At 39.1% G+C, this 23802-nt stretch overlaps 1 protein-coding gene across 6 annotated transcripts in view; it reads left to right on the forward strand.

Annotated features, from left to right (window-relative positions):
• pbx3b (pre-B-cell leukemia homeobox 3b) overlaps window positions 1-23132 on the forward strand; it is a 74758-nt gene extending 51626 nt beyond the window's left edge. Inside the window, exons 3-11 of one of the 6 annotated variants that reach the window (XM_072682066.1) lie at window positions 3842-4083; window positions 5742-5932; window positions 7051-7186; window positions 10368-10397; window positions 15433-15598; window positions 16212-16289; window positions 16735-16847; window positions 18355-18444; window positions 21400-23132. In XM_072682066.1, the coding sequence (XP_072538167.1) occupies window positions 3842-4083; window positions 5742-5932; window positions 7051-7186; window positions 10368-10397; window positions 15433-15598; window positions 16212-16289; window positions 16735-16847; window positions 18355-18444; window positions 21400-21492 (1139 nt within the window). In that variant the 3' untranslated portion in view covers window positions 21493-23132. The remainder of the gene's footprint in view (window positions 1-3841; window positions 4084-5741; window positions 5933-7050; window positions 7187-10367; window positions 10398-15432; window positions 15599-16211; window positions 16290-16734; window positions 16848-18354; window positions 18445-21399) is intronic. The other 5 variants (XM_072682067.1, XM_072682068.1, XM_072682070.1 and 2 more) reach the window with 5 other exon arrangements.
• The last annotated feature ends 670 nt before the right edge of the window (window positions 23133-23802 follow it).

The following is a 23802-nucleotide window of genomic DNA, read 5'->3' on the forward strand; positions in this document are numbered from 1 at the left end:
AGGTCTTCTTAAAGTGTTTTTTTCCTAGCTGCTTACCTTAGACTGTTTACCAATAGCAGTACCTATTTATTCAAATATATTGAGTAATGGCAGATACAGACCTAATTTATTTGATAACAACTAACCTTTAGAATGGGTTATTTTATTAAGCAGATGAGTGTCTAAAAGTGAGCAATCATGAAGCTAGTCAGGCACTGACTAATTAATGCTAGTCATTAAACTCTGTATGTAGGCCAACACTTCAGTTTGTCAGGCTCTTAGCTACAGTACTGCCACACTACTGTTATTTAGTAAAAAGCACAAAATCTACACTCCACTCCCTGTCTACAGCTGGAGGTGGCCAGAAGTTGTATGGGGGTATTGTGCCTGTGAGTAGGTCCATTCTGTATCCCTGTCGTCAGCAACAGGGATGCTGCCATACCTTGCCAATAGCCAAAGGGCTGCAGCGCTCTTTCCACCTATGCCTATGTCATATTTTTTATCATGGCTATTTCTCAAATTGAAATGGACGCACATGGTAGAAGCACCGGTCTCAACGTGCGCAATGCAATTTTGTAACTGTGTTACACTGTGTTATTGTTCACAGGAACTTGGCGGTGATATACAACACAAGACAAGCAAAGTACTGATTTATGTAAGTTTAACAGAAAAGCAGGGTGCATTTCCTCCCTAGTGCTGCTGGTTTCAGGCTGATGCTTCAAGAGTGAGGGAATGGAGTAAAAATGGCAAGCGGATTTGAGTGTGGAAATGGTGTGCAGGTATGTTTAATATACCTGACACAAGGGGAAATTCCCCCTAGAAACAAAGCCATAGCCACTTTCAGAAAGCAAGCATGCATATACAGTCAAGCCAGAAAGTCTGCACACTCCCTTCACCTTCTCCAGAGTTATTCCACAATAGATTGAGTTTATTTTTTGCTCAAACATCTAAACACAATCATCAATAATTATGAAGTGAAAACAGGTTTTTAGAAAATGTGCAATTTTGTGACAGAAAATGAACTCAATCTATTGTAGAATTGGTCTGTAACGTAATAAAATACAGAGAAGGTGAAAGGGGTGTGCAGACTTCCCAGCTTGACTATATATATATATATATATATATATATATATATATATATATATATATATATATATATATATATACGCACACAATGTGGAGTAACTAGCAAGATATTGGATTGGTTCATAGAATTGACAGGTAGTACCTTTGGTCAGAAATACACATGGGTTATTACAGTGAATGATTTAAGCCTCATAATGAACAGTGTCTGTGTGTTTGTGTTTAAAAGAGGGTGCACTGGGAGTCAGTGGAGCAGGGTCATATAGTCCCTGGTGTGGCCTTGGCAGTATACGCTGACACTGCAATGTCCAGCACAGCCCGCTGAGCATCTTCAACAAATGACCTCATTCATCCTCGGCCTCTCACACCATTACACCCCGTGGCCTCATATCAGCGGCACATACATGCACTAACACCTGATCAATACAGCGCCGGATGGGCTGCAGGCTCAATCACTGGCTTAGGTTGGTGGTGCGGAGCTGTTATAGATCTGTGGTGTCAGTAGATCTGATGGTGCCAGTAGAGTATATGGTAACCCCACATTGACAGGAGATGCTGTTAGTTCAGTTTAAGGATGGCACTGGCAATGTTTGTGTTCATGCACACATGCGTGTTTATATGTGTGTGTGAGAGAGAGAGAGAGAGAGAGAGATTGAGTGTGCCTGTATTCCTTGAGGACATGTTTGTATACTAGGCTGACTCTCTTGATAGCTTTGCTTGTAAGTGGAACTGTGTTAGTATACAGTATAAGAGGCTCTTTAAGTGTTTGTTTACAGAAGAACTTAGCAGAAGCGTACAGTGTAGCTTACGTTTAAACATGTATAAGTATCTGGGATTTGAGGTAACACATTCTTTCAAATGAATGGAACCAAACTAGCATTTTTTATGTATCTGAGAGGAAAAGAATATTTTGGGCAGTTTATGGCTGTTCTACAGAATTAAAAAGCGATTCAAATTTAATGTATTTGTTTGTGTTCTTTACAGGCATAGTCACAGAAATAGAATGAATAGGATTGCATTTGCTTTACATTTTTCAAACTTCTCTGCCTTTGCTAAAATAAATAAGACCTAGACAATGCTCTAGTTTTGCCAGTGTTTTAGGATTAGATTTTTTTCCATTTAATTTTTTTCACCTCTCTTTGTGCTCTCATGGATGTAGGGCATGTAGGCTGCTGCTTTGCCAAAGCAGGTGTGCATGTTCCAGTGTTGAATGAGGACTAATTAGGATTCACTGAAAGATAGGCACAGGAGAAAAGGAAGGGAGGGGAAAAGGAAGAAGAGCAAGAGAGAGGCGGTGGGCCGTGATAACAAAGGCAGAAGGCGATAGCCAGAAACAAAAGCAGGGACTGTCTGTGTCTTCAGTCTTCTTAGAACACCTCTATAATCAAATACATGTTAAGATTAAAGCTCTTGATTAAAATCTTTTACAATAAAGATCTTTTTTTCACCCCTTCTCTGGTTAATTATTCTTGTACATGAATGGTGTTCATTAGACAGACAGAAGGAAAAGAGAGAGAAAAAGGGAGGGAGAGAGAGCATGAAAGAGAGAGAGGGAGAAAGAGTGTGTGTGTGAGAGAGAGTCAGGCACTGATGAGGAAGTCTATAATCAATCTTAATGGCTCTTTACTGCTCCAAGGTTCATTATGAATATCAAGCAAACACAATGAGCTATCTTTCTCCTTCATATTGATCGCTATGCAAATTTACATACATTTGGAGCCGGCTGCTCTGTGCAGCAAGCAGAACCGCATGGTATAATAACGCACTTTGTTAACCACAAAACATAACGGCACTTGTGAGAACACTTTCAGCTCATTATTACCCCTGCACTCATGGTGGTAAAGCAGCCGGCAAACACACACACACCCATGCATGCACACAGAAGGTTTTCTGTTTAGCATCGTCTCTGTGAGGGGAAGTACCACAGTGCCATTGAGTGTGTGTCAGTTGGTGTGTGTCGCTGTCATGTTGGGCGGTGAGTAAACACACAGTGTGTGCAGTGTGGTGTGTAAATACGAGAAGGCAGGTCTGCGAAACAGTGCAAAAACAAATTCATACCTACTGGCTCTTTCAGCGCTGCTGCAGCACCCCGAGTGCCCCTCTCTATCTCTTCCTCGTTCTCTCTATCACTCTATCCTCTGTCTCTTACATGCTCTCCTTACAGATAGCTATGGCCCACAGATGGCTGCATGTTTTTGCCATAATATCATCTAGCATTACACGGGTTGCTGTCATAGTGCTTTTGCTGGTCATTGGGCATTCACTGAACTCTCTGAACTGTTTTACTCTCTGCCTGCAATTTGAGTGTTGAAAATGATCACTTGCATGTAAACAGCTCACTACTCTTCCAAAGGTGTGATTGGTCTACTCCATGTCAGTCTGCATGTTTTTTTTTACTCTCAAGAACAGTTCTGTATCTCTCAGCTTGTCCAGAAATGTAAAGTGTGTCATTTTTAAGACCTGCAAATTCTTGCATAATGGTGCTTTAACTTAATTTTAGCAGCTCATTGGAAGCTTGATTATTTAGAGGTGGGCAAAGCCAAAAATGTTCATGAGGTCAAAGTTGTTGTTTATAACATGAAAATTAAGAAAACGTTCCTACCACAGAACTTTGCAAAACTAAAATCCTAGAGAAGCTAGAGTTCTGGGGGTGTTTATATAATATAGCAAAAGTAAATTGCATGCAGGTCAATCTAACCATGACATATTATAATCTTAGAGTCTCTGAGTGTTCTCCAGCAAACTTGGTTGACCTTGATCTTCTTTTATCTTTTTGCAGGTCTCAGTATTCGTGGGGCACAGGAAGAAGACCCTCCGGATCCCCAGCTCATGCGTTTGGACAATATGCTGTTGGCAGAAGGGGTAGCCGGGCCGGAGAAAGGTGGAGGATCAGCAGCGGCAGCAGCAGCAGCAGCAGCATCAGGCAGTCCCACCGATAACTCCATCGAACACTCAGACTATCGAGCCAAACTTTCCCAGATCAGACAGATCTACCACACCGAACTGGAGAAATATGAACAGGTCAGACACAAACAAACAGACACACTTTTTTAGCATAGATATATGGTAACTACTATGAATGTAGTGTGTTTAAGGTGAGCCACATGCAAGGCTTACCATTATAGGGGTTGACGTAATAGTCAGGTAGTAAAACATAACCTGACGTTAATGTTAAGAGGTGTTAACTGTTATGATCTTGTTTTAGAGCGATTGAGTAGATGCACAGATCCCTGCACTGATATTAAACTGCGCACTGTCTAGACAGATTCTTACATATGTGATGTCATGTACAGTATAAGTCTTATAATCAGAGTTGCCATGATGTAAGCTCATGTAAATGTCTGATGTAATTGGAGAACCCTGATGCCTTGTGCTCCTCTATAATGTAGATGTCAAAGAGCAAAACCTCTCAGCAAAGAAAAATGTACCATGCATCAAAATCTGATCAGATTGGTAGTAAGGAACTGTCCTTTACAGTAATTTTCAGGTGGAAAGCCTGAACTCTACTGACCCCTCACAGCATATCATCCTTTATTAATATTGAGCGGACTCTTTTACTTACTGAATGGAGAACATCTCATAGTGTTGCTATGAAGTGCCTCCTCTGCTGGGGCCGTGTATTGATTCTTTTAATAGAGCTGACATTAATTTTTTATTCCCTGCTTTATCTATTTTTTTAATAGCAATGTAATGAATACTTGATGGTTGTGGACTGAATGCTTTTCAATGACAGACTCAGGACTCAAATAGTCTCAAATAGTCAAATAGAAGGTGTTCTTAATGATTGGATGGCATTTGTGTATTAATATATAATTATGGAACAAAACTTATAATATAAAAATATAGACAGACAGAACAGCATTGTGCCCTGTATTATTTAAATAATGACAGGAGGCATTTGAAACTGATGGCTTAGCCAGCCACTGGCTTAGCCAGCATCTACTTTACTCCCAGCAAAGTGGAGGGAGTGCAGAGGGAAGCTCAACCTTTCCGCCCAGCGCAAATGCATCTTTCTTAAGGGTGTTCCCCTGATTTTAATTATCTAAATGTAAATACTTAACGAATTTTACTCAGAGTAATGAGCTAAAGTGTGCACTACCTAAATTAGTTATTCTAATTAATCATGTATGAACTAGTTTAACGAAAAGCTGTTTAAATTCTCTGCGTGCTGGGCAAGTGCCAAATTGCGAATCGGCATTTGCATTCATAGATGACTTCACCTATTAGGCTGCTCAAGTACTCAACTCTACTACAAACAGCATGAGCTTTGTGTTGTCCCTTTCAAGAGCTGCTGCTTTGAACTGCGTTCAAAAACCACTGATTGTGGCTTAGAAAAGGTTTACATAAGCGCAGTTAAGATGATAATATTTCAACTACTGAACTATGTCAGGTGTTGTTCTTGTCAGTATTCCTACTGCAAGAGTTTAGGCTGCTAATGGCATTTTGAAAAAAATTAATAGTCATTTTCATTAAACTGCATTAAACAATCTGTTAAAAGACTGATGGCAAATTTCAAAACTAGACAACCATCAAATAACTGAATAAACCAGAAAACTACTTTGTCAGTGAGTTTGAAAATGTAGATTCCTAATGTCTCATCTAACCTAAATAATCACCTGTTAACCACACATGCAACAAAGGTGCAACAAAAATCACATAATTCTGTGACTCTTCTGCAGGCATGTAATGAGTTTACAACCCATGTGATGAACCTGCTGCGGGAGCAGTCACGCACACGGCCTATCTCACCCAAAGAGATTGAGCGCATGGTTGGAATCATCCACCGCAAGTTTAGCTCCATCCAGATGCAGCTCAAACAGAGTACATGTGAAGCAGTCATGATACTGAGGTCCCGCTTTCTTGATGCCAGGTCTGTCTTTATTTTTGTTTTATATGCATGTACACTAAAAATAAAGGTTTTATAAAGTTTTTTTGGAGTGATGCAATAGAACAACCACTTTTTATTTCATATTGGTTAGAGTTTGAATGTCCCCCAAAAAAGCATAATTCTTTTAAGCAACTATTATAGATCAGAACATTTTAAAGTAGATGATCAGACCATTAATTTGCCCTCTGTCACAAGTATTTTCTTGCTGCTTAAGCACAGCTTCTGATTTCCCCCCACACCTGTTTGTTCTAATATTTGACTTTCACACTAACAGAAGTTCCACTCCATAATTCATCCATTAGTGACAGAGACATGCTGCAGTGAGGAGAGCTTTCCTGCAGCCTGCAGGCCTTTCCATTCAGCACCGCCATGCTAAGCACCTGAAAGCACTTCAGATTTCTGCAGCGCAGGAATGAAGTCATTTGTGTTTGGTGGGTAGGAGGTCATCAGCAGGTGGTCCAGATTACAGTAATCACAAACAGTTGGTGCAAGAGGTCTAGAGAGGTCTAGAGAGTGGGAGAGAGAGGGAGAGAGAGAGAGAGAAAATAAGTGCAGTAAAGGGTTGTAGGGGAATGCTCAAACGGAGCGGAAGCACTGTCATTGGGCCAGTTCTGGCTCATGTGTGAAAGACAATAAACATAGCGAAGGAAGACAGTGCCTCGGCAGCAATAGGCCTGCGGCATATAGAAGAAGAGGGGGAAGCAGGAGTGTAAGCTGCGGTCTGTTGCAGCCCGCTAGACTGAGCACAGCTCCTTCAGGCCAGGCCCTGGTACTTGAGGAACGGTGCTCAGCTGGGCATGGTCTGATTTCTGTAATGTATTGAAATGCAGCCCCAACTGTGCCTGCACCACTGTGGTTAAGGGACAGGAAGCTTGTCTGCACTAAACACTGCACATTACACGCTTCGGCTAGAGCTTGTTCTTTGGCGTTGCAGTGTGATTATGTGTGTGTGTGTGTGCAAGTTCAAAAGCCTAGTTTTCTCTCTGAGGGAATCCTTCTCCCCTCATTATCCCTCTAATCTCAGATACTGCCCTAGTGCCGTTTTCTCAAGTCAAAAGTTTTTGCTGCTCACACTAATCGCCTCCTTCTCCTCCACTCAGACGGAAAAGACGGAACTTCAGCAAGCAAGCCACGGAGATCCTAAACGAGTACTTTTACTCCCACCTCAGCAACCCCTACCCCAGCGAAGAAGCCAAAGAGGAACTGGCTAAGAAGTGTAGCATCACGGTATCCCAGGTGAGCCTGGATATTTGAGTTTTGGCCCAAACACACAGGCCATTGGTTTAGTGAGACAACAGAGCCTCAATAAAAGTTCTGATCCTGAACTTGTAGTAAACTCTTATGTTGTTAATTATTTTTCTCTTAAAATTACATTGTCAGGCCAAGAACCATTTACCAACCCTTATTTTGTATATTTAAAAAATATTATCAGTGAAAAACTATTTAGAATAAGAGGATAAAATACACTCACCGAGCACTTTATTAGGAACATGGTAGTGTATTTGGACGGGGACACAATTTTTGTAATTTGCCTTTGTATGTCACATTAATGGCCTCTGTATGCCAACTCAATAACTCAATGGATTCGAAAAGAAGCAATCAAGCTGTGATTGAAGTGTAAATATTTAACAAGAAATATAGCATTTTGTACATAGTCCTTTCATTCCCATGGACTCAAACGTAATTGGACAAACTAACAATTGTAAATATGAGGATTGTTTTTAATACTTGGATGTGAATCCTTTGCAGTCAATGACTGCCTGAAGTCTGGAACCAATGGACATCACCAAATGCAGAGTTCACTCTGTTGAGATTCTTTGTTAGGTGTTTACTGCATTCACCTTTAGTTGCTGCTCATTTGTGGGTATTTTTGCCTTGCAGCAAGTAAAAAGCATGCTCAGTTATGTTGAGGTCATTGCTTTGCCTTATGATGCTCTCGGATTTCTTTCACAGGTTTGTTTGGCTCATTATCCATTTATATCAATGAAGTACCATCCAATCAGTTTTGCAACATTTGACTTTGAATTTGAGCAGACAGTAGAGATCTCAACACTTATGATTTCATCCTGCTTTGATCATCAGTCACATTAGCATTAAACACCTGTGAACCTATGCTATTTGGCAGTCATACATGCCCATGCCATAACAGTGCTACCACTACGTTTGACAGATGATGTGATATGTTTCAGATCATGAGCCTTTCCTTCACCTTGCTCAAGTTAAGCTTGGTTTTATTTGTTGAAATAACCTTGTTCCATGGCTAGGCAGTCTTTTTAGATATTTTGCATCTTTATATTTTAAAGGCATCATTTGATTGAATTATGCATCTACCTCTTCAAGAGTGTTCTTGACTCAAGTAGATGTTATGAAGGGGCTGTTCACTGAGGGAAAAAAATCTCTAATTTAGTTGTCCTCTGTGGTCTTCCAGGCATTTTGGTGTTCTTGTAAAACATGTATCAGATTTGACCACTCCTAAGGTTTCTGCTGTCTTGCGGATAGGTTTGGTTTTGTTTTATTCACCCCAATGATAGCCTCTTTCACAGCGTATTAAGAGTTCCTATGAATTTGTAAATTCAGCACTTGGAGTCAACTCCAGACTTTTTATATTCTTAATTTGTCTTAAAATAAGGACCGTGCTACACCTGGCAATGAGACCATATCAGTCAGTTGTACAATTACTTTTAAGATTGTAAAAATGGAGGGATTATGTAGAAATGACTTATTGGTTATTTGTAAAAGCTGGAAGTATCATCTTAATTCTATCTTGATTGTGTCATTTCAAATCCGTTGAGGTGGTGTACAGAGGCAAAATTTCAAAAGGTTTGTCACTGTCCAAATACTAATGGACCTAACTGGAGGGCAGGGTAGGGTAGATCCTCCCTTTGCTTTCAAAACACCTTCTTGGCATAGATTCTATAAGATTTTGAAACAGTCCTTTGAGATTCCGGTTGATATTGACATGATTATGTCCTGCAGATATTTCAGGTGCACTCTCATGCTGCAAATCTCCCGTTCTACTGGATTCTCGTTGTTCTATTGGATTCAGATCTGGTAACTAGGAAGACCAGTGAGGAACAATAAACTTATTGTCATGTTCATGAAATCGGTTTGACATAGTGCATCATCATGCTGCAAGTAGCCATTAGAACATGGGTAAATTGTGGTCATGATGGGATGCACATGGTCAGAAACAGTATTCGAATAGGCTGTGGTATTTAAAGGGGTAAATTGATTGGTATTAACAGGCCCAAAGTGTGCCAAGAAAACATTCCTCACGTCATTACACCAGCCTTGACTGTTGACACTAGGTAGAAATTGTCATTCATCAAACCAGGCTACATTTTTCAAGTCTTAAACTGTCTGTTTTTAGTGAGCCTGTATCCACTGCAGCCTCTGCCTTTTGTTCTTGTGCATTCCAAGATGCGTTTCCACTCACCACATTTGTCCAGCTTAAACTAGTCTGGCCAGTCTCTGTTGACCTCTCTCATCAAGTCATTTCTGACCGCAGAAATGAAGCCAACTGAATGTTTTTCCTTTATATCAACTTTGAGGAACCTCTAGAGACTGTTGTGTATGACAATCCCAGAAGATCTGAAAATATAAAAATACTCAGACCAGCCCATCTCGTGTAACAATCATGCCACACTCAAAGTCACTGGGATCACACATTTCCTCATTCTGATGTAAACATTACCTGAAGCTGCAGGCCCATATCTGCATGATTCTATGCATTGCATTGTTGCCACATGATTGGCTGATAAGATGCTTATATTATTGAGTAGATGTTCCTAATAAAGTGCTCGGTGAGGGTATATGAACATTCAAAGCTTAGAGATGAATGAATAATGTTTCTGGATTGACATGTTTGAGAGCCTAAGAGTGGATCCTAAGCTAGAGTCCTCCTACACACTCCTTTCTCATTTCCCTTTCTTTCCTCTCATCCTCCCTGCATACTGTCCTCTATCCACTGAACTTTGAAGGAAGACCAGAGCCTTCCTCAGCCTGTAGCCACTGCATCTGCTCTTGTGCCACTGTTTATTGTAGTCCACCTTATCCTCTACTTTTTAGCTTTTTGAGTGTGTTTCTGCATGTGTGTGGATGTCCATGAAGAATGGTGGGTGGATTAAAAAGCACATAGCACCATCAAAGAGATTTTCCCACTCTGTGTAAGCACTAAGTTAACATACACCTGAAGGCAATATTATGCCCCTCACCCATTTCCCCACAGACAAAAATAATTTTATTACATGAAGCCACAGCGGTGGTCTTTTTTTAATGTCTACTGTTAGCCTACAGGTCTCAGTATACACCACTGGAATTCTCTGTGATATGTAAATGTCCTTTTTTCTGTGGGGAGGGGGTTGTGGAGGGCTGTTGGGAGTCAGATACTGTAAAAGCCGTTTTTTTTTGCCTTCAGGGGGTGGGAAGCACCATCACAGTGGCACAGGTATGTCATAATTTCTCCTGCTCCGCTCTTGTTTTGGTCTTTTCTTTTGCCTTATTTTTCTTTTTGTTCCTCAGACCTCTTTATGTGTGTTCACTGCCCTCGGAATGCATACACTCTACCCAACCCAAGCCACTTACATACTCTGACAGGCTGCTCTAAACACTCTGAGCAGAGCAAAGGCAATAAGTACATTGTTAAATATGCCTCATATTAATGGCTGATTAGCACAAAATTGTCAGCTTTCCATTTTGTCCATAGACCTTTCATTCCATCAGATCAAGTTAGCTCTCCCTACAGACCTTACAGCAAGGTCCAAGCTACCATGGTCATTTCTTTTTATGTTTTTTTCTTTCATTTGCCACTCATCTGTGAAAGGAAATACTTGTGTTTAATTCTACATATCTAAAAGGGAACTGGAATTTTTATTTTGTTACAATGTAAACTACATTACATACACTTAATAATTCTGTGTTGCACAAATGTGCTGTCTTTAAAATGTTGGGATATGGTATGTATTACAGAACTCTTTAAAGGTATTAATTAATGAGGTTACCATAGAAACTGCACAGCCAATAAAAGTGCATTAGGAATTAAAGGGACTTTCTCAGATGTCACTTGAACTTGAAGAACCCTTAGCATTTAGGGCATCTGGACTGTCCATTATTTAGAAAGGATTTAATGTAAGTCATTGGCAAAATGGTTTTCTGTAGATCTTTGTTACCAATGTCAACTTACATTACAGCTACATATAATATCCATAAAGCTATCAAGGTCTGCGTTAGTGACAAACATACTCCTAAAATCTAAAAATGATGGAAAATTGTACCCTGGAAATGCTGTGTTTAGCAGGTTCAGTGAGCATCTATGAAAAAACAAGGCGCTTTTCAAAGTTACACAGCTAAATCAGGCACCCAAAGCAAAAGCCTTGTTTGGGTCCTGATTATTAGTGATGTAAATGTGCATAATGGTGTTATGAAATTTAGCCCCTTTTATCCGTCACTCGTTCACGTTAGCGCATTGAGATGTCCTCATTATCTACCCTGCTTTCTCAAATGAGCACCACCACGGCCGCGTGCAAGGCTTTTGTGATGTGCTGGGGCCGTAAATGATATTGTTTCTGGAGTTTGAGCACTGATTGGGAGAGACTGTGCACATTGGTCATCCAGGGATAGTAATGTGAAAGGGGAGTGAGCAGGACCAGAAGTGCAAATGAATTGGCCAAAAGCTTGGCACTATTACCAAATATGATTCCACTATGATACTCTTGAGGTTCAAACCAGTGACACCTATCAATATTTCAGCTCATTATACATGCAGCTGAGTCTGGCCTCAGGTTAATGTGTTAACTATTAATGCAAGTACCTTCATTATTGATCATATCGGTGGTTCAAGCCACTGAAACCACCTATGGCAGTAGTGAATGTGTTTGCTGTGGCTGTAATGATTGCCAAGGACAAAGGGGGCTAATATTTTAACATAACAGCAATAATTGTATGCTAACTCTTAATGCTAAACTACATGTTTTTGCTATAAATAACATGCAAATAGCTAGTTATTCCATTAGTGTTAGTTAGCTAGCTATGCTTTTTGGAGAACTCCAAACACCCCCTTCTCTTATGAGAAGTAATATAAATATGGGGGAATTGAAACCTGGAGAAGATAATCTATTCCCTTTCTGTGACTCTACAAGCATACTGACCCAGGCTTGGAGGTGGAGAGGTGGTGAATTATTTACTAGATGTCTACAGTCTGTCCTTTCCACTGGGCAAGGGAAAACAAACCTGGTGTCAGGTTGAAGGCACACAGCAGTACTACATCACTGGAACATTATCCTTATTTCAGTTCCTCAGCAGAGGGCAGATGTATTGTAGTAATTCAGACTAGTGACCAGTGTTGCATGCAGCACTGATCAGTCGATTGAAAGCATGCTTCAGCACTAGATAAGAGGGTGCAGGGTGTATGGAGGTTTGTATGGAGCTTCTTCTCTTATCACCATTGTTACATAGCATATAGGTGCATAGTGTGGCATAAAAGAGACACATGCAATAATAAAAGAGAACAAACTCACAGCATCACATTGTGGTGTAATACAGGCATGTCTCTCTGAATGGAATCCACAGGAGGCAAATGATTTTGAATTTGTAAATGGTTTCATGTATAACTGTGCACCCTCAAAAGCATCATTTAAAAAGTATGCGTTTAAAGGTGCATATATTATTATGTGAATATATTCTTTTTTTCTCACTTCCTGGTAATTTTTTAAAGATCTAGGAATTGCATTGTTAGCGTCATCAGTTTATTGTGCATTGATAAACTAGAATATTTTAACATTTTAAATCACACATATTTCACAGAAAGATTTTTAAAGACGTTAAAGACTTTTAGGATTTAAAAATAACCTCGTTAGACTTGAGGTTAGACTTGTACATAAGGCCTATATTTGATATTTCCCCCATTCTACATATGTGAAACCTTATGTATGTGAAATACGCTATACATATGTGAAAGAGTAATATGTACACAGCATGTCCTAGATGAATATCTGTTTATAGTTGGATACAATATGCAGATCTACTTATTTTCCATTCATAATTTAAGAATTATAGCACGTAGCTAAAGGTATGTGCATATTGAATGATAGCCTCTAGCTTAAAGCTTGAAGCCTGAATGTGCATCTTTCCCCCTGCCCTTAAAAAGCTGCGCTCTAAGCAGGTTAGCTAAAAAGGATGATGGCTAGTGCTTTCATTGCTTCCAATTAAACTTTGCTTGTTAGTTTAACCTCTAGGTAAACCCATCAAACAATTGATGTCAAGGCAAAAGCCTGCCAACGGTGGTGGCTTTGGCCGGGCAGTCATTAATTTTAATTGCCTAGATATTAAAGATTTAGAAGCACAGTGACATGGTGGGGTAGGACTGATCTGATGTCATGTAAATTCACAGGCATTGGTGTATCATGGCTCCAGCTGCTGCAGATATTAGAAGCACAGAGGTGGAAATTAAATAAAGCTTCATTAAGGGGTTTGGGTTTTCTGCCTGTCCCAACCAGTGTTGGGATATGGCAGGAGAGATCGCCACGGCGACAGGCTACTGTAATTTATAGGGCTATTAAGAAACAACCCCTAATCTCTTTGTTATTCCACAATTATTGCAGCGCAAGCATTCACACTTCTGCCCCCCTGATGTGACCTAGATCTTATTGTTTGCAGTATACTGTGTTTTGTCTGATTGCAATAATTAATGTATGAGGTAGAATCAGTAGAATTTCTCCTAAGTTTTGCATGTGGATTGAATATCTTTTGTGTGCAAGAATGTGCTAACTTAATTTATTCAAGTTTACCATGAACCTCTAAATGAAGATCCTATTTTTGTAATGAGCTATGCGCTGTTTATATTAAAGTTTAATAAGAGGCACCACAGTACACTACACTGTACTACACTGCAAAATTGGTATCTTGGCAAGTGAAGGTATTTGAGGTGGCGACAGTATACCAAATCTATAAGGCTATTCAACCTATTTTTATACATTTGTGCTTATTTTAAACAGCTTTAAATTAATTTACTACATTGCCAGACATGCATTGTGCATGTTAAGATGGATTACATCCTACAGCATGATGTACTCAACAGTATGTTTTTAAGCATAAACATATGCCAACTGTATATACATGCTACACACATGTGGGTACATAAGGAAAAAAAATCTAATTCTGTCTCTGTACACCACCACAATGGATTTGAAATGAAACAATCAAGATTGGGGTCAAATGAAGATTTCCAACTATAATTTAAGGGATTTAATGAAAATATTGCATTAACTTTTGAGGAATTATATTTGGTACAAAGTCCTTTCATTTTACAGGCTGAACTGTCAATTGGGGAAACTGAAGCAGTTCATGGCTAGGCATGGCCTGTTCCCTTGTTAATTAAAGAGATCAAATGTCTAGATATTCATTGGCGTGCAAACATTTGGGCATCCCTAGTCAAATCTAAGCAAATAAAAAATTACCTGATTTTCAAAAGGCATAGACTTAAAGAAAACATTTAGCTTGTACACGTTGTCCATTGTGGATGTTGAGGTTGCTTTTTTTTTAATAATCACTGCCATTGTATATGTACAGATGTGGTTGGATGCTAACATACACTCAATAAAAAGGAACTTAATTGAATTGAATGCAATTGAATTGACCAACATACAGTACATAGTGGTATAGAGCTGGTAGCATTATGTTCTGGGGCTGTTTTGCTGGCACATTGCCTAAAGAGGATGGAATAGTCATTCTTCATTATAACCCATCAGCTACATGTTTGAAACTTGGGTGTTGGGTGTCCCCAACAGGACCATGACCCAAACACACATTAAAAAAGGGAGGAAACCCTCAAAAAAGGGGAAGTTAGTAGGTAGATGCAAGTGCAGTAAGATAACTTTAAATAAGTAAATGTAGGCACAGTAAATTTAGTACCCTTATAATAACCTTATAACAGTCTTATTATGTATGTTATCTTATTTGTCTAAAATACATTCACTTAAATTCATTCAAGTTTTTTTTGCAGTTCCTGAAACTAGGTATAGGCTGTACTTGACAGAGCAGTTTAATGCTTTACCAACACTAAAATTCACCCCATTACTGAGCAAACATTTTCCTGTGGATTCCTACCAACATTGCCACAAATGTGCCACCATCGACCAATGCTCTGGTGACGTGAGCAGCACCAAAGCTTGGTGTTGCCACAAGATGAGCAGCCCCTGGTGTGTTGGTTTTTGTCTAGAGACAAACAGAGAGCATGTCACGCTCTCATCCGTAATAGCACACAAGCCCTGTCTGATAATCGCTTAATTAGTCTACGTGCCCAGCGGATATTACTGCGGGAGGCTGGGGACCGTGGACTTGATGGACCTGAACGTGACATCTTGAAACAATCACACTGCTCAGTGCGCTGTGCCTTGTCTGGCTTGATGTCTGACACCCCCTCCTTCTTCCCTCACCCACATCCTCACCCCCCGCCCCCACCCTAAACCCTTCACTCTCTCTCCCAGGTATCCAACTGGTTCGGGAACAAAAGGATCCGCTACAAGAAGAACATTGGCAAGTTCCAGGAAGAAGCCAACTTATATGCTGCCAAGACGGCCGTGAACGCGGCTCATGCGGTGGCCGCTGCTGTGCAGAACAGTCAGACCAACTCACCTACCACACCCAACTCCGGTAAGCATCAGTAAACACTCACCACAACCATAAATCAGCCCCCTACCCCAGCTTACCCCATTGTACCCTGCCCTGCTCTCACTGGAAGAGCTATGCTTTCTCCCACACTCCAAGCTGCCTGGGTGCTGTGACAGTGAGTGGTCCCAGCTTGGGGGATAAGCCCCACTCTCCTGCCTCCCAGACCGTACATGCTGAACGAGATGAGCGGTGTCAAGTAGACAAGCAGAAACTGTTGTGTATGTGTGTATGCAAGTGTGTGTGCATGGGTCTCTGCCGTGTGAACTGTTTTGGGTAAAAGGGGGAAAAAAAGATGATCCTCTCCCACTCTTCCCTTCCTCTCTGTCCTCTAATGCAAAACAGTGTTACCCCCACAGTGCATTAATGAAAATCTTTTGCTATGTTACACTCTAAAAATGACAAAAAACAAACAAACAAAAAAGGGTGTTAATATATATTTTAATAGCATGTTGCCGTGTATAGTCTATTGCTGAAACTAAACTAAACTTAAATAAAACAAACATATTAAACCGAAGTGACTATGTTGTGGACAAGGCTGAGCCCTGAGGGTTTGTGGGTAAGAGATTTAAAGGGGTCCCCTTTTTCTTGCACCCAGGATTCCAGATGAAAGATGAAGAATTTCAGCTGGACTCTGCAGAGAACAAAAACACTCTATTAACCAACATGTTTACTGGTACTGGCCTTTTCCATCAGCTTCTTCCTGTCCTTATTGTCATTGGCACATAATCCCTTCTGAGCTAGTCCATTAGAATAGCAGGTCATATGAAATCCTGTGGAACTTAAGCTGTCAACATCATACCGAATCTATGTGTGTTATTTAATTTCTTTCTTTCTATTTTACTTTCTTTATTTCTGTATGCATTTATTTATTAGACAGTAGTAAAGTAAATAGGCACATTTATATTCTCAATTATTTTCTTCCTTTGCTTTTGCTACATTCTGGTTGCTTGCATTTTGGGCATCTGTGTTTGTGGATGGGTGGTGTGTGTGCATACTTGTAGATGTATGTATGCTTGTGTTTGTTTCAGTGTGTGTGTGTGTGTGTGTGTATGTGTGAATTCCTCTCTCTTTTCCTTGCTCTCTTTCATTATTCAGCTACTTACATCTTTCCTTTCCAGGTTCGTCAGGTTCTTTTAACCTCCCAAACACGGGGGACATGTTCATGAGCATGCAGAATCCGAATGGGGATTCTTACCAAGGGGCACAAGTCGGAGCCAATGTGCAATCACAGGTAGGCTCCACGCACAGGGACTGGGGCTGTGTGCCAGAACAGAAAGCTGCTAGGTAGCCAGTCATCCACAGTACAGTCTCAAAAACACCAGCTTACGGATAATCATACTGAATTGTGTGCTCCCTCTCACAGTTCCCATTTATTTTAGCAATGGAACATTAATTGTTGATGACTGATGTCTGGCTTTGGACGGATTATTTGGGTAATCCCAAATTGCCCTCTAACAAATTATCATTATCATAGTCCAGGGTGGCCAATAAAAACAGATTCTCATTATTTGTAGTCTGTTAGTAAATTGATCTCACCTCTGGAACAGACCCCATTTTGCAGTTGATGTTGCGAATGCATTTGGCTCTGACTTGAGCTCTTGGGTTGGTATTGGGTGTTTGTAACTGTACTTTCCTTCAAACTTCTGTATCCTTTACTCTATCTCTGTTTCATTGTGGTTGTGTCATTATGCTTCATAATGCTTATCCATTTCAAGATTATCCATATTAAGTCTTAATTTCCATGAGAAAATGACTCTTGTGAAGATGATTAGGACAAAGAGGATTTTCTGAACCTTGATAATTGTACTGTAGCAGAAGAGTTTTCAACACCTGCTAACCCTTTCTGGCAAATAGCTGTAGCACTCATAACATGCTGTGTCGTGTATTATTATTATCTTCAGATCACTGGTCTGTGTTATTATGTAAATATTTTTGTTATTTTTATTGTATTGTAATCAGCTCCCTGCATTCAAAGAAATATTGTCTAAAAACAACTGTTGCATTGCATGCTATTATATAAAATTTATGTTCATTTCACTCGCTGTTGTCATACTAGTAGAGAACAATGGACCAGTGGCCCAATTGCACAGTTGTAAACAAAAAATGGACCCACATAGATTTGTCAGCTCAGCCCACTTCAGTTCTGTGATTTGATTAGTTGAACATAGGTAATGGCTGAAACTGTATGAAATGCCTTTCTTCTTCACTTTACTTACAGTGTTCTCATGCGCGCATCAATCATTACGAATTCTTCTGCCACCATCACAGTTGCGATTGTATTGTTTTCTGCCATTTTTTAAATAGTTTCTATTAAAACCATATTCAAAATCTGACAGGTTCTAAGCATGCATCATGTATTTTTGAGCATACTCAACTTTGACACTTTGACCTGTACCATATACTACACACTTATAAAGTTAGTTAGTATCAGTAATAAAGTTAGTTAGTATCAGTAATTAGTGTGCAATTGGGACTTACTTAATGTTTTTCATTTAGACAATTCTTATAAATCATTTTGAAGTTACATTAAAGAGTAAGTGAATTAGCTTCAATTTAAACAGAGATTCTACTTCTTAATATTTAGTAATTCCTAGAGTCTTTTACAACTGTGAATTGGGCCATTTGTCCCTCCTGTTCAGACTTCAGTGTGCAGTGTGTTTTGTTGTTTTTGCTAATGTTTGTGTGTTTCCGAGACACCGGAAGTTGACAAGTTTGACTTCCTGTTGTGTCCTCTGCAGGTGGATACCCTGCGCCATGTTATCAGTCAGACGGCAGGATACAATGATGCTCTTGGGGGGAACTCCATGTACAGTCCACATGGCTTGAATGTAAGTGGATTTATTGCAAATAACCATGTCATAAGAAGTGCTTGTATGAATAAATGCTGTGGAGGGGAAATATATAAAAAGCAAAAGAGGAGTTAATTGCTGGGATGCAGACAAAGTAATTCAGAGTAATTTGTCAGAGTAAAAACATAAAATGGCACACTGTAATGAAACGTAGAGACTCTTTGAATTCTTTACAGTAGTACAGATAAGAGCTACACAAATATGTAATTTTCTGTACTATCTTATAACATCATTGAATATGCATTGTATGAGTTTTTATATTTCATGTAGAATATAGTAAAACAGTGATATAATCAGACAATAAAGAATTTTAATTCTACATCCTGCAAGTGGGTTATATTATATACGTTTTATGACAGATCTATAAAAAATAGCTTATCAGACAGCATGTTTGTGACAACTTTATGTAATACATGTTTTTTTGTTTATTTGTTTTTTTTATTATTGACAAAGTATGGCATACATTATATGGCACAATACATGATTTTCTTTTAATTAAACACTTTTGATTGGTGAGAACCAAACATTGTCTGCCATACACCCAAACAGCACAGAATGCAGAATGAGATTCAGACAGATATTAAACATGTTTGTTGCTTGTGTAAATATTTACTATTATGGTAACCTATAGTGTTGTGAGATGAAAAGGCTTTTGTTCCCTTTATCTGCTGTTTTGAAATGCTTCAAAGAATTCCCAATATTCTTATCAACAAGATGAAATATGAAAGTATGATCGCCTGCAGCCGTCGGTAGACATGAATTTTATCTTTCTTGATGAGGTTTGCTAGGGTGCTTTTTCCTCTGTATACTCTGTAATCTAAACCCACATGTGTAAAAGGATTCAATTATTTGATGACTGAGAGAAAGAGAGAGAAAGGTAGATAGATTCCATCTGAATAAATCCAATACACTTAAATACTTGCATTCCTTTTATTCTCCAATAATAAATAAATAGAAATTAATCTCTTAAGAATTCTGCTAAAGAGAACATGCACAAGAGAATAAGGATGGTTAAATGACTAATTGAGAAAAAAAATAAGTACATCTTTATGGAGAAACAGATGGATTTTGATGGATGGATAATTAACTGTAAGGTAATTAATAACGCAGAACTATCAGATCATTTTCTTTTGTGGAGCATTATAGAGCATTTGCATAAGTTAAGTTAAGAAATGCACTTTATTATCGATGTTAGAAGTCAAAGTGTTTGCATGTTTTTTTGCAACAGTGTGACTCGGCCGTGGCAGTGTATCTTTGCCGAATGTTCATGAGGCGGCATGTCATCTTGGGTTTTGTCGCGGCCTCTGTGGCCTGCAGCAGTGCAGATGAAGTGTCAGGCTCTCACAGGCTCAAACTGCACTTTCACATACACTCACACTCACACTCTCAGAGAGAAACAGAGAGAGAAAGAGAGGTGCGTGTTTGTTGCTATGTATGCGTTCATTCCTGGTCCTTCCAAAAACAGAGAGACAGAGGTGGTAGTGGTAGGTGACTGCTCTCTCTCCAGACTTGAGAGAGAGAGAAAGAAAGAGAGTGACAGAGAGACACAGGGAGAGAGGGTCAGTGTGGCTGAATGCAGATGATGCATGTCACCAGTGCTGAGCAGACTTCCTCATAACGCTCCTATTTCAGCCAGAGCCCAGACACAGTGGCTGTAAGAAGCCAGATCAATCTGTTTATTGACCTATTCCAGGAACTCTAAATCAGCAAAATTCTAATTCTGCCACTGAGCAGTCCCTCCCCAAACACACACTACACACTCTACACAGAATTTTAATTTGTAGATTTTATATTATATGGATGTGGAGTCATTTCTTTTATTTATAAATGGTATAAATAGTAATATAAATTGTATCTATTTATACTGTCTATGTATGTATTAAATGTAATTAGGTGTGCTGCTAGTGGAATTAAACAAAAAACACTTGAGTGCTGGAATGCACAGAGAAGTAAGAAACTATATGTGTGTATTGCATGTACAGATAGATAGCTTTGGTAAAGTGGCATGTTATAAATTGATAAGCATATGCTTGCCTTTTGTTGTTATGACTGAGAAGCAAGAAAAAAAGAAGAAAAGGAAAGGTAGTGGAGGCCGGGCAGGAGACTTTCCGTCAAAGGCTAGTTTCTGCCGGAAGCCACATGCCTCAGTCAGAGACACTCAGGCACGCTGGGTGGAGGAAAGGCCTCCACCGTCACTTTCACTCAGCATCCCCCCCACCCCCACCCCACCCAGCCTGGCCTTCCCTCCTCCTGACTCACATCAAAATATGGAGCGACAAGCTGTCGGCCCACCGCCGAAATCTGATTAGACACTGATTTCAGAGATCGCTTCCATTGCCCGCGACGTTAAGGCGAATTTGTTTTCTGAGAGAGGGGAGGCAGCTGAGAGAGAGAAAAAGAGAGAGAGGCTGATGCTCGTGCAAACGAAACGAGATGGCCGTCAGCATGACCGAACACACACCCCTACCCCCACTTTTAATTTTTTAATACATGCATATAAGCATTTTTCACATGTGTTCTTAGATTAGGCTTCACACTCAGTTCTGCACAGTTCTCCAAAATCAGGGATGAATAAATAACACCCCTACCCTCACAATTACACAATCGTATGTGAGAACCACATTGGTTATTTTGTTGTGCAGTTCCCTTTAGCTGATTTTCCCAAATTTTCAGGGATCTTAGATGAATTTTGGTGGACCACTGTACCATTTTATAAACATCTTTCTTTTCATCGCTATACAGACATTCAAATTGTTGTTACTTAAGTATCCACAATACTATTTGCACACATATACTTCATTGTTGAACACATGTTTTGTTTTGTGTGTATATATTGATTAGATTTTTTTAGTTTTGTGAAATTCTGTGAAAAGGTTCTTGTCTAATAAACTGATTTTAACGCATTATCTCTATTTGATTTTTTTACTGCTGCAGGCTAATGGAGGATGGCAGGATGCTACGACCCCATCCTCTGTAATCTCTCCTACAGAAGGCCCTGGTAGTGTGCACTCTGATACCTCGAACTGATCTCTTCTTCATTAATACAGCTTTTCCTAGACTGTGGGGCAACCAATCACCAGACCACAGACAAACCCATGGACTGACCAATCAGAGACACAGGACAAACTTGCTACCAATAAGCTTTGAATCCTTTTTGAACCCTCACACATTCATGTCTCCATTGCCACTGGCCTTTCTCCAGAACATTCGGAAGCGTTGACGTCTCCTAGGAATTGAATCACTTACTGTCTGCAGTCCACAGCAGTTTCAACTCTTAACAATTTTTGTTTTGCACATATTCATCAACTACTTTTGCTTCTTTGGGCATATGAAGTATACAGTCTCAGAGTTTTTGGTTGATTATATGGTCTCTTTTATACGCAAGTCTTTTCAGTTCATAACTCAGATTTCATAACTCATTTTCATCAAGTCCTAGTCTACTGTAAACAAAGCCAGAATACAGGGATGCAAGGACCGATAATTATCTATACTAACCCATTCATTTTACAGGGCTAATATGCTACGAAAGGCAGCTTTGGGAATTTTAGAAATTATATGCATTTCTTCATCTAACTTTCTTTTTAACTTCTCTTTAACTTTACAACAGTCGTGGTGGTGGTACTAAATTAGGTTGCCGATGCGCTTGATTTTGGGATATAAATTTAAATTCTGGAAAAATGGGTCCCATATTTTATTTTCATAATCCATAAACATGAAACACCATTAGTCATTATCTCAACGTGTAAAATGAAATGAGTCTCATATTACATGAGACATGTTTTTAATATAACGCAAAATATGAGTCTTACAGTTACACCAGGACTTTGTTTTGCATGTAGGGACTCCATTCATAGACAGGAAAAAAGACGTCTTGTATATAATATAGCTTAAGAGTATTTATACATCTCACAAATCAATACACAGCTTTATTACCTCATTCAGACTCATAGAAAAACCAATAGATTTCCAACATTTCTCTAGCTTAGAGTGCTCTCACTGACTACCTCTCAACAATATCACCGCCATCCTTTTAACTTTCCGTTATTTTCCATTTTTTACGTAGTTTTATTTGATTTCATCAACTTTTTTTCTCTCTCTCTTCATGTAATCTAATGTATATTTTAATCTTCTAAGAAAATTAGTTGCTTTCTTGCAACTTTTAAAAAGTAAAAAAAAAGAAAAAAGAATGACCATAATATGAATAATAAGAATAATATGGAGAGTCAGGAGGTTTTGTGGTGGATTTTTGGGGAGGGTGTTAGGGTGGGGCAAAGTGGGACTTGGGACTAAAAATTAACACCAAACAGTTAAACTGTTGTAAATAGCAAAGAACATTTTGAATGTTGCTCATCTTGTTACTAATTCACTTAAAAAAGGGTAAAAAATCATAATTAAAAAAATCTGTAATGCATAGAAGTTTCAGTATTCAGAACTGTACATTTCAGACTCTGTGTGACAGGGCTCCAGCTTTCTTTCTCTTTTTTTGTATCGTATGTGATTCTGAAACTGATTAAAAAAAGTCATGAAAATTTATTTGTGGCAGTGATTCTAATGTATTAAAAATGTTTCGTGTTTCTTTCTAACCAGACTACACCCTGGACTGAAAAGTCTTCCTTGTGGTAGTTATGTGTAATTTCAAACATGAATAAACTTTTTTCCTTTCATGATGGAAGATCTTGATATCATGATTTTTTTCTTTGCAAGCAGATTATTATTATTATTATTATTTTTATGCTCAACATATTGTTGCTTCTTTCGTACACTTACTGTTAAATTAAATTAAATTAAATTAAATATATTCAGTGTAATGTCAGTGTATGTTTGTGCACACATTAATATTTCAGTGAAATCAAACCTTGCATGCATACACATGCGCACACACACTTTTATGCCGCTTTGTGTCAACTAACATTTAAATGTGATTGATTATTATTCTAACGCACATACATTAAATCATGCACACACACAGAATTATACACAATACTTTGCTGAAGACATGAATATTATTGTCACATTGCTTAGATAATCATAAACCAATATCTTAAAGAACATGGAATGTACACATGCCACTGACAGGACTTCTAAAAGGAAGTGACAGCCTTCTTATAGAAACCATGGTTTACCCTACAGGCTTACAATCTGTCAAAGGGAGAGAGAGCGTGGTGTGGCCTGCTGGGGCCAAATCAAGTATTTAGTAAGATATAGATCCTCGCAGCTTTTGTTTCATGTTGCACAGTGACATGTGACAAAATTGCATTAATACTGCTAATTGTCACCTGAGCCCTCTGACAAATGCAAATTCCTCTCTTTAATTAAAATGTGTGTGGATCTGAAACA

The sequence above is a fragment of the Salminus brasiliensis genome, chromosome 6, assembly GCF_030463535.1.
Source record: "Salminus brasiliensis chromosome 6, fSalBra1.hap2, whole genome shotgun sequence".
In the NCBI taxonomy this organism is placed as follows: domain Eukaryota; kingdom Metazoa; phylum Chordata; class Actinopteri; order Characiformes; family Bryconidae; genus Salminus; species Salminus brasiliensis.